Source organism: Boleophthalmus pectinirostris, unplaced genomic scaffold, assembly GCF_026225935.1.
Source record: "Boleophthalmus pectinirostris isolate CB_2022bp ecotype Guang Dong unplaced genomic scaffold, ASM2622593v1 HiC_scaffold_23, whole genome shotgun sequence".
NCBI classification, from domain to species: domain Eukaryota; kingdom Metazoa; phylum Chordata; class Actinopteri; order Gobiiformes; family Gobiidae; genus Boleophthalmus; species Boleophthalmus pectinirostris.
In genome coordinates this window covers 22,069,746-22,081,588 of record NW_026571207.1, presented here as the reverse complement: position 1 = coordinate 22,081,588, position 11,843 = coordinate 22,069,746, and the positions used below count along the sequence as shown (strand labels likewise).

The following is an 11,843-nucleotide window of genomic DNA, read 5'->3' as shown; positions in this document are numbered from 1 at the left end:
ACATGTAGAGAGAGAGAGAGATGAGAGAGATGACCACTTTCGTGACCACATTCCTATAACATCTATGGGTTTAGGAATGATGAAAAACACATATTATCTATTTTAATTCATTCATTCATTCATTCATGCATTTATTATTATTATTATTATTATTATTATTATTAGTAGTAGTAGTAGTAGTAGTAGTAGTAGTAGTAGTAGTAGTAGTAGTAGTAGTAGTAGTAGTAGTAGTAGTAGTAGTAGTAGTAGTAGTAGTATCATTATTAGCTCTTTTCTGGACATTCAAAGATGGTGGGTGAAGTTTCTTACCTAATGACACAATGGCAGTTAACATTAGAGCCAATGCTGCCCCCCTGGGGCACCTGTTTTTTTGTTTTGTTTTTTGAGTGGTCTACTATCTAAGGCCTTGCTTAGCTTCTGAGATCTGATGAGATTGGGCATTCACAAGCAGGTATGGCCATGAATAGTCAAAAGTCCTCAAAATCTATACCTATATAATCTATATCACCTGTATAAACAGGAATCTGCCTTATGAATAGGCAGGTAGAATCAACATGTAGTGCTTCAATTTAAACTTGAGCTGTATGAGATGAGTCAGAAGAATACATGCTTTCTTTATATAAAAATGTGCTCAGCAGTAGTTCTCCCTACTGTTTGAAACCCACTCAGTCCCATGTAGCTGCTTAGCAACCCCTCTCAGCACAATATAGGCTACTCTGAATTAACAGGGCAAACCGTGACCACTGCCTCCTCCAAACCACCAGTCAAGGGTGCTCTCCCATCATCAACACCTCTGATCAGCATTGCTGCAAAAACTTTTTATTACATAGAGCAAAATGACCCACTCACAAATGTAAATGAGAAAACTCCAGATATTTTCATACAGAATGCAATCTCTATAATTTAAATGTTGCAATATTAGATAGAAATGTGCACACTTGTCTTAAATTGAGCTCTCTGTAGCCCTTTTAATTCCTCCTGTGTGGCTAACTGCTTTGTAACAAGTACACCGAAGTGGGCCAAACACTATAATTGACTGAAAACTGACAGTGGAATTAAGCTTAGTGACTGTGACTGCATTTACGCCACATACAAGGAAATCATGTTCTACAACAAGTTATCTAAGAACAAGTAATTTTTTTTTACCAAATGTTCCTTCAGCAGCAGACAGTTTTTACAATGAATGCTTTGAGTCACATAGCCTAGAAAAAATATTAGCTCTTTCTGTGATGAATTGAACAACATGACGATTGCCAAAGAAAAATACATTTTTAAAAAGAGAGTAGCCCAGTTCAAATGAGGTGGGGTAGTGGTGGTGGTGGTGGGGCTGCTGTCCATGGTGCTGAAACCATATAGTCGCTTCATGAGATTCAATGACGAAGAGATCCATTTTCTAATGTGTTGACTGTTCAACACAAAAGTGTCCCTTGTGCTTTATTGCGTTTGCTAGTGAAACCAAAACTGTATGACTATTCGACAGAACACCTAAACTTTGATTCGAAATTTTCGATTTTTGATTTGTGAGTTCATTGCTGTAATTGTGTATGTCTGTCATAAAAATAATACAGGTATTATTGATGTCAGAAATAATACTTCTCAGAAAGACACTTTTTCGTGGACAGATGCGTGTCGCGGACGCATCATTCTGCAGATAATTCTTTAACCAAGACACATAAGCCAGCCCCCTCTCCTCTCTTGGGATAAGCGTGTCAGCTAAAAGCGTTTAATGTGGAAGCAAATGTCTCTGTGAAGATTCGAAAGGAGGGATTAAAGTCCGCAGTGCTTGATGTTAGTACGGCATTAGATCCTCTTCACCAGCTGCAGCTGCATGCTGTTGGATAAGATCCGCGTATAAAACAGGGCAGAAATGTGTGCACTGTCTACAAATTTAATGTTCTTTTAATATGATATAGGGCATCACTTTATGGAACAATTTCAGCCTTGCACAACTTGAAACAAAAATGCTTATAAATCTTCTTTACCGTCTCCCAATCAGCAGCGTGGATAGATGGTCGCGCTCAGGAGTTGGAGCTTCAGTCTCGTAAGTGGAGTACGTTTCAGTCTCACTGTTTTAGTGCAGTGACCGGACCGGACTGTGTTCAGATATTTTTGGTACTGAGACGCAAAGAGCTGTGCTTTGGGCACAGTTGGTTGATGTTGATATAGTTTTTGATCCAATGGTATTTTTAAACGAAAAGAAGATTGTGTTTCTGTGATGTCCCCGCTGTGACCCTTTGCAGTGGACGTTTGTAACGCGATGCGCTCACGGGTCTTTGGTTATGACGATAATCGATTATTTTTCCTCAGGAAGTACAGTTGATCTGCACTTTTACGCGCGGGGTCAAAGTGAGGATATACAGTTCTTACACCTCGGGTCTTTTGGCGGGCAAGCACTGCAGCGCGTGATGCACCATGCCCATGCACTATACCCCACACCCTAAACTTCTGGGACGCCCCTTCCCCGTTTGACAAGACTCAGATTTCCCTCGGTGTGGACTAAAATGGCTCTAAGCGACAACTCTAAAACACAAACCGCAAAGGATTCTCCAGCAGATGTTATTGAACTAAACGTGGGAGGACAGGTGTATTATACGCGCCAAGCAACCCTGACAAGCTTTCCCAATTCGCTTTTAGGGAAGCTCTTCTCTAACAAGAAAGGATCTTCTAACGACTTATCAAAGGACTTCAGAGGACGCTATTTTATTGATAGAGATGGTTTTCTTTTTCGCTATGTATTGGATTATCTTAGAGACAAACAAGTTGTCTTGCCTGATCACTTTCCAGAGCGCGGACGCTTAAAGAGAGAAGCGGAATATTTTCAGTTGCCTGATTTGGTAAAACTTTTATCCTCAGAGGAGTCTAAACTGATTCAAGATGATTTCTGTTTGAGTGATTTTGACGATGCCTCGCAGGGCAGTGAAAGATTCTATTCATCTTACTCCTTGGACAAGAGATACGGCTACATCACAGTGGTGCTCAAAGGCGTATGTGCTGCTGGAGCCAAAGACAGCGATGCCAAAGTTAAAAAGTTGCCCCGTATTTTCATCAGCAGCAGGATCGGTTTGGCAAAGGAAGTATTTGGAGACGCACTTAGCGAGAATCGGGATTTAGACAGACCATCTGACCGCTACACGTGCAGGTTTTACCTTAAGTTCAGACATCTGGAACGAGCTTTCGACATGCTGTCAGAGAGTGGCTTTCACATTGTGGCCTGCAACACATCCCTGACAGCGTCCCCAGCCGGTCATTACGCGGATGACAGAGTCTGGTCCAATTACGCACAGTACATCTTCTACCGTGAGTACGACTTAATGAAAACTATGCACTCAAAATAAAACAAACAAACAAACAAACAAACAAGCAAATATTTTATAGCCTAGACTCTTTAAAATGTCTAATCACCATACATACTATAGGCTTGGGTTTGGATACTCAAGAGGACTCAGTAAAAACTAGCTACACCCAGAAGCACGTTCGCTTAGCACTCCTCTAAATCCGTGTGTTTCGTGCCACGGCTGACTTATAATTTCTTTTCTTTTTTTTTTAAAGACTTGCCCACAGGACAATGAGTCGTTGAGTCACAAACTGAGGTTGCCACTCATGCGTCATGCGTAAACACTGGTTATTGCTCAGATCCAGTCAGCTACCCATTGGTTATGAATAATCTAGCACCAGTGGACAGTGACATTACCCGCGGTGCACTTCACAATCTCTAGCTCTTTGCTTTAAGTTTGAACAAACGTGTTAATTAGTAGCAAAACTGCTATGCTCGCCTTAAGTACCAAAGCATATGGTCAGTTAAAAAGCATGTTGTTTATTATTCTCAATGACTTCTTTAGAAGCGCCGAAAGGGGCTCACTTCGAGGGTCAGGAAGGAAAAGACCTGACATATGGTGAGCTAAGATTTATTATTGTTATTATGAGCAAATTATAACATGAGCATGCAGTGCATCCAAACTTTCCTGAGTCATTTAGCCTGGCAAAGCGTGGGATATGGAAGAGGCAGACTAAAAGCATAGAAATAATGGTAACCCTTCCTTCTCACAGTACACACATTATTGTCAATAATTAATGCAAAATGTATATGTTGGATTATTTATGTAGTATAAATATCCAGTTATTTAAAAAGATTCACTGCTGATATGGAACAATAATAATTATACATATTTAATGCATTCACCGTGTTCAGTAATAGTGGTCCATGTTATTTCTGTGAGTTTGAGAATGTGGAGGAAGAATGTGGAGTTCAGGGAAAAACAAGCTTGAAGAAATCTGAAGGGAAGTGAGCAGCACAGATGGGAAGAGCAAGAAACTGGAGGAACAAGGAAGTAAAAGTTGCATGAGACCTGGCCATGGGGAGAACTGCAGAGGAAGAACAAAAATAGACTAAAGTAGCAGTTTGGTCTTGGGGAGCAGTAAGAAGAAACACATTTTTTATGGAAAGAGAAAGCAAAGCAAGCAAATGCAAAAGGTGTGTTACTGCTGATGGAGGGACAAATCATGACCAAACACAAAATATATAGTTTCTTTCTAGCACTTTAAAAACACGTATTTTTTTTTGGTATTCAAGAAAAACACGTATTTTTAATAGAAGACAGTGGCTGGCCCAGGGCAGCTAAGGATACATGTAATCAAGTGCACTTCATGGGCGATAGAGAATGTGCATGTGTGCATGCTTTAATGTTTTTAGTGCAAAAAAACCCACAAAAAATGTATACTCATTACTTATTTGCGTTTCCTGTTAAGTTCAGTTCTCTGCAGGTTCCACAGATTTTAATTTCCCCAAATGCAACAGTTCATCACTTCCCTGTATGGTATCAGTTTCATCAATATGATCAGTCACAAATCCCATTCATCCATGAAGCCATCAACCTAACACTCAATTACAGGAATGGGTGTCTGCAGAAAGAAAATCAGTTTCTACTCATTTTTTAAACTGACATTTGTACTGTACATACATTAATTTAGTTTGTTTTCACACAGTGTCTATGACAAATACTAGTAACTAAATCAAACTGTCCAGTTGTACTCTATAATCTGAATCATCATGATCCTGCAGTACTCAAATTGGCCCAATGCTCCATAAACATAAAAACTAACCCTGTGAAACAATAGAAAAAGTCACACTGGAAGCATACAATCATTATTAACTTGCATGTAAACACTCACAGATTGAGGCTGTGCAGAGAATAGATGGATTGGTGATGTCTTGTGATGGATGGTGTTTCCACGAATTAGTCTTAAGAAGTACCTGGATGGAAAAATGGTCAAAGGTGCTCTGTGTGTGCCCTCCGACCATCTCTCACACAACACAATCTAAAGCAGTACATCAGATCAGGAAGACAATTTGCTCACCTTGAAAGATGATTTCTTTTATAATCACACTCAGGAGTATCTTTTACAGGATTAGCAGTTTTACAATAAGCATTCCAGTCCCAGAAGACACTGTACTAAAATATTTTGTGAAATATAGTCTTCTAAAAAGTTATTCACATATTGAAAGAAAAAAAAAAAAAACGAATCCTGCCACTGGGCATTACTACCAGTTATTTTTGGTGTCCCAAGCCGCATCGAAGTGTTTTAATAAAAACTTAACCAATTTATGGTATACCAGACCAGACAGTGTGGTCTTAACATGTGTAAAGTTTTGAGTTTTCTAGCTGAAATACTAGTTAGTAAAACCTCTTTCAGTCATAATCTAAATATCTTTTTTCCCTGTAGTACTGGTAGCAGCAAGCCCCTCTGACAGGCTGCACTTAAATTGTACCCTCAGAGAGTTCAAATATAGTACAATGGGAGCATCCTCATGTGGACAAGGCTCAAGGTTCACTCAGGACAGGGGACTCCCTGAAGTTGCTATAATTGTTCACTATCTTGACATGGAGAATTGACAATTTGTGTTAAATATATATATTTTTCTTTTTCTTATCTATGCTTTAGTGTGTTGCTGGTGAGATGTGAGTGAGATCATTACCTTGTTAACATGTTAATATGAGTCAATTCTTTTGTGAGAACAGAGACAGTGTTAAACAGTGGTGGCATGAATCTTTGTAGTTACAGGGCACGAAAAACACAAGGGGAGAATCTAGATTTTTAGACTAATTGATTTAAAGTTGTTGTTAAGGTACTTGGCAATAATTTGTGATGAGTGGTGCTGGATGAGATGTTTCTGCCACAAGGGCTTCATATAATTGATATTGACAAATCCACACAGATATAACAGACATGATTATCTATGACATGAGGCTACCGCTTGGTCAGAAATTGCTGAAGTCATACTTTTGCCCCAAATATCCTTATCTAGTTGAAACGGATTTCACTCACCCTATAATGCCTGTCACTTTCTTTGCAAGACAAGCCTTTTTCTTGCTACAAGGACATGCTGGCCTAATTTTTGAGCTAACAAAGTGTAAACCACAATCTACCAGAGGCACAGTCAAATTATTTGTGCCACTGGAGCTGTGAGCAAGTGAGTGTGAGACCTGAGTATCTTCACTGTAAAATGCCTGAATGGGTGCATTCATCTGCATATTTAAGCCTGCCAGACAAGTTTACACACAATGCACTCTGAATTTGCCCTGAACAACAACATAGACACATGACTATTTCGCACTTCATTTGAGCAAAAGCTGCAGAAGGACAAAAACAAAGCAGATTATTCTAATGTTGTCACTGAGATGAAGTTGGATTCTTAAACTTCAAACTGCCAGGTCCAAAAACAAGAACAGAAGAAGTTGAGAGAAGATGATGCAGAGGACAGGGTAAGATTGAAGTATCCTGTACCTTGTGACTTACTTACTGATGCAGTTTCAAGCATTTGCCAAAGAATACCTTGCTGTGATCTTGACTAGCCACACTCCGATGAATCAGTTTAGACTCCTAGTATGTACAAAACACAACTAGCCCAGTGACATTTTCATTTGTCTGACTCAGCTGTCACTATCATGTTCTACTTTTCAACTATTTGCTACAATCTCCTCATGGCTTCAATTATGGAGTATAAATATGATCAAAATCCAAATATTGTAGAAAATCAACAGAACTGTGGGTGCCCCCAGTCTGAGGACAGACAGGGATGCTTTTTGCTGGAGTTGCTTTGCTTTGACAGAGCTGAACTCGACTCCCGCTGTCTATGTTATTTATGAGAAGTGCCGACACAGCCTGGGCCTTTCACTGTGGTTGGAATATGATCTCTTATACAGGCCATATAGATCTGAAAAAACACACAGCAATCAATGGCTTCCCTGAAAAGATAGCAAAGTGTACACGCAGTTACTTGTTTTAATGGAGAAAGGCAAACAATGTTTGGAGACACGAGTCTGATAATGACTTGTTTATATTTTTTCACTGAAAACAATAAGAATTTCTGCTCTGGAAGACTTGAGTTTCAAGCAGCTACAGTATACAAGTATAATGGAGATGATTTCCAACTACTGGGTGGCACAGTGGCTTAAAACCTGCCACTTTAACCTGGTTTAGGCATTTCTTTGTGGTGTCTGCATATTAATTTTCCTCTATTCCCCCACCAACTGAAAACATAAACTAATTCTCCAGGTGGTAATAAGGGCCAAGTGTGTGTGTTTTAAATACATTTTAGTAATCATTTAAAAAAAAAAAAAAAAAAAAATCCCCAAAAAGCAGCCATGTAATTTCAGCCTTGTCAGTGGATTTATTATAAATCACTTCCCTGCATAGAGTGTGATTTTTATAAAATGTAATTTGGTCTATAGTTTCACAAACAGGTCAGCCCTCCAGTAGCCCTCAGGCTTCTTTCACACCTGCATTTGCCCAGAGCGTCTCATCAGCTGGTTTCGCCTCTCACTGCAGAGAGATATTGGTGCACTGATTGGCCTCTTAACTCATGGATTAGCCATTAAAAAGCTGTTAGTGACTCTCTCACTATCAACGCAATGCAATCATAGCAGTAGAGATACGCTCGCCATTACAGTGGAGGCAAAGAGGTTAAAATCCCTTGGACTTGATTCACAGCATGCAATGGGAGGAGGTAATGGACAAGTTATTGCCCCTTCTGTAATACTTGGTCTGCAGCTCACTACAAAGGCCATTAGGAGATTTTTAGATTTGCTTTTGATACCACAGTGATATGTTGTTGATACCACAGTGAGGTTTAGAAAGTTAACGGATAAACAGAAGGTGTACTAGGGCTAGGCAATATCATATCACTCATAATATGTTGTTATATTGCTTTGGGGATGATATGAAATTGTAATATTGTGATATATTTTGCATACACGCAGCCTAGAGCTGCTGGAACTGTGGAGAATCTGTACATCTTGAAACTAATAATGACAGAGAATGTATTTTCAAAGAACTCATAAGAATATTTTCATATGTTTCAAACTAGCTGGAACTAAAACAGCCAAAAGTTTAAGTGAATTCTTAAAACTATAATAAAGAGTACAAGTAAAATACTTCAAATACAACTGAGATTATCCATCTGTCAAGAAGATAAGTGAAACTACAAAGTGTGGTCCATTGCAGACTGCAGAGTATCTCAAAGGTTCAAGTAAGTTTCAATTACACTGTTTCTTATTTGGCTTTGTCAGATCTAAATCTGTTTTTCACAGTTTTGTTGTTTAACGATAGCACATTTCTACCTGTACGTATGTCTGAATGAGATCACAGCCCATGGATATTTTTGGAAACAAAGGCTGCTCCTGTTTACTGTCTTTACTTGAGCTCTTCACAAGCTAACAGGCAGCACAAACACACAGTACTTAATTAACAGTGTAGGAGGCAGCAAGGGGAGGCAAAAGTACAGGACAAAGAAAGTCAACCAGACTCCTCTGCTTAAAGTACATTGTGAAAGAAAGTGAAGAACAAACAGCAATTCACACTTTCTAATCTATAGATTTTATTTCTTCAGTTCTAAAAACAGAATCTGAATTAGTATTAGGTTCAATTGCACAGGTTTGCACTTCTAGGTTTTTCCAGATAAGCTGATTGTGTGGAGGTTGTGTAGAGCTTTGCACATGATAGATCCTCAATCAAGGTCCTGGCACGAAAAGGGTCTTTGGGCACCGTGGTCGCCCCCTGCTTTTTACACGTGGTCCCTGTTGCATTGAGTATTGGCCAGTAGGTTCACAACATTCAACTGAGATTCCTTGAGATTCCGACATTTGACGTGACTTATAGTTAATTTCTCTGTACTTACTGGTAGGGCTGGGCAGTTAATCAAAAGATTGATACACCATGTGTTAATGATATAGTGTTGTTGTTGTTGTTGTTGTTTTAAATCAAGAAATCTACAGCCAATCGAAGGAAAGGTTCTATTCTGGAGGAATTTTGTTTTTGATAAGACTAGATTAACATGAAATCAAAAATTATTCAAATATTGATCAAAGATTGATCAAGATTTATCAACATGAGAAAGAAATTATTATTTTTTTCCTCGTATCACCCAACCCCATTTACTGAGCTCATCCACATGAAACAAAAATTGGCACAAAGTCATTCAATGTCCTCTCTGTTAGCACAAGAACTATCCAATCCAATGCTAAAAAACACTCTGGGTAGGGTTAAAGTTAAGTTATAAGATATTATTTTTCACCTTCAAAAAGTGGTGCCATTATTATAAGATGAAAATAATAATAAATATGAATCCCCGATCCATAAGAAAATTCAAAATGTGTGATAAGTTTGATTAATTCTTTCAAAAACAAAAAATCTCCCAGAGAGTTACTCCCCTGGCTGCCCTCCATCTGAAATTTTGACATCATCATTATAATGTGAGCCCAGCCTTATAAATTAGAGGGGTGTGCAAAATACGAGTTTTATTTATGATTTAATAATAGATTTCAAATGTCTCTTTTAATATTTGTAAGTTGTAAGTAAATTTATTTGCTTTCTCAAAGGTTATACTGATAGGTACATAACATTAAGAAGCTTGAAACTGAGGCAGATTGGTTTTGCTTTGAGACAAGCCTTGTCTGGAGAATGCACTGTAGCTTATCAGGGAAAGCAATATGCACAGCCCACCAACTCCTGAAATTCAGCAATTAAATGTTAAAGGTACAAGCCAACATATTTCCTAAAGCACACCTACATGGATTGGAGGTGCTGCACTCCTTACACTGGTGCAGTTTTGTATGACTGAAATCGCTGTGTGAGCATTTATCAACTGCTGCTCCATCAGTCATGCTTCTCATTTAGATGATGGTTAGAAAAAATCCTTTACATACTAAGGACTTCTGTAAACAAACTCTACCACCGGTGTTTTCTAAAATGAGGGCAGATAACCAGAAGAAGGTCTCTCAGGATACTTGTAATGTCCCGCTTTTTAGAAGCCTATAAACAAAATTAATGGTTTGCAATATTGGTGGAAACAAACGAAACAGCAATGTAAGATTATATAGCCAGTGCCAGGGTCAGGGTCCAACTTTTTATTCCTGGACCCACAAAATAACCATGCACTCAGGACAATTCAATTGAAAACATATTAAATAGAGTGTTATAATTGTAAAATTATTATTATCTTCCATGCCATCTTGTGATCCTCTGTGCTCAAGCAAACAAAGTGTGTTTTGTGTTTTAGGTGGGCCGTCTAAGTGGTCGTCCTCTCACTGTGACTGCTGCTGTAAAAGCCACAAGAGTGAACACGAAGGCGAGAGTGGCACCTCTTTCAATGAGCTGTCCACCTCCTGCTCAGAGTCCCACTCTGAGGCCAGCTCCCCCCAGGGCACCGTGATCCGAGGACCCGTGACCCGCCCCCCATGCAACGCCCAAACTTTGGACCGCTCTATGACAAAGGGGCCCTCCCACATCCAGCAGCAGGCCGAGATGAGACGCAAGACTGACATGATGAGAGTGAGGACGTTCGGCGCCGCTAAGGGCAGGAAAATCAACAAGGAGAAGATGACTCCGGAGCAGGAGCTGGAGAAGTGCATCCAGGACTTCCGACGCATTAAGATTCCTGATCACTTTCCGGAGAGGAAGTATATGTGGCAATCAGAGCTGCTAAGAAAGTACCGGCTCTGAATGTGAGAGCTATCATATTACCATTGGTGAAAGGTATCAGAATACACAGGCTAAAAACAGCAGTACCCTTCAAGACACAAGCTGTATTATATGAAATTAAGACACTACTGTATGCCGCCAGCACTATAAAGTATCGGAGCACAAATATAAGGCTGTCTGAGTCTTTGGTTTGTCCAATGAGCACAGTGTCATGTGATAGGCACCAGTTTAAATCAGGTTTCTCCAATGTTTTACTTGTTCTGAGTGTTATCACTATAACATAACTGTACCACCAAGCAACAGAGTAACCTCAGGGCGACATTGCTTTTAGGAGAATGGACAAAACAGTATGCATAAATAAAAAAAAGTAATATGACAAACACATTTTTAAGTCCACCTGTGATACAACAGCACTAAAAATAATCTAACTAATGAATTAAATTAAACTTTATAGATGAGACAAAGCATTAGTATCAGTGAGGCAACATTCAAATAACACTGGATAATTCTTCAACATGGTGGTACTTTGTTGCATTGACAAACTGACCTCAAAGTTTGTGAGTAACACTAGGCAATGGTACCACTGGTATATCTTCACATACATGACACATACATATGACTTATTTTAGGCTTTCAAAACTGCACTGCATGTCATTTCACCACAAGCATAATATGCAATATCAGAAAAAAAAAACAAAAACTTCAATTCACTGTTCTGGTGATAAATAAAAATGCTTTTTTTTTGAGGAGCACACTGCCTAGATCTGTAAGCCATGTAATCTTTTTGTCAAAGTTTGTCATGTGTTGGATAGATGATGTTGTTTGGTATGTGATGCCAATGAGTGTTTGACAAATCCTTGACTTTA

The 11,843-nt window shown here is 39.1% G+C and overlaps 1 protein-coding gene across 1 annotated transcript; it reads left to right on the top strand.

Annotated features, from left to right (window-relative positions):
- Positions 1-2,501: 2,501 nt before the first annotated feature.
- On the top strand, positions 2,502-11,130 carry LOC110163898 (BTB/POZ domain-containing protein KCTD16-like). The gene is made up of 2 exons (XM_020928915.2): positions 2,502-3,297; positions 10,556-11,130. The coding sequence occupies exons 1-2, from the start codon at positions 2,502-2,504 to the stop codon at positions 10,996-10,998; spliced, it is 1,239 nt and encodes a 412-aa protein (XP_020784574.1). The 3' UTR covers positions 10,999-11,130.
- Positions 11,131-11,843: the final 713 nt, after the last annotated feature.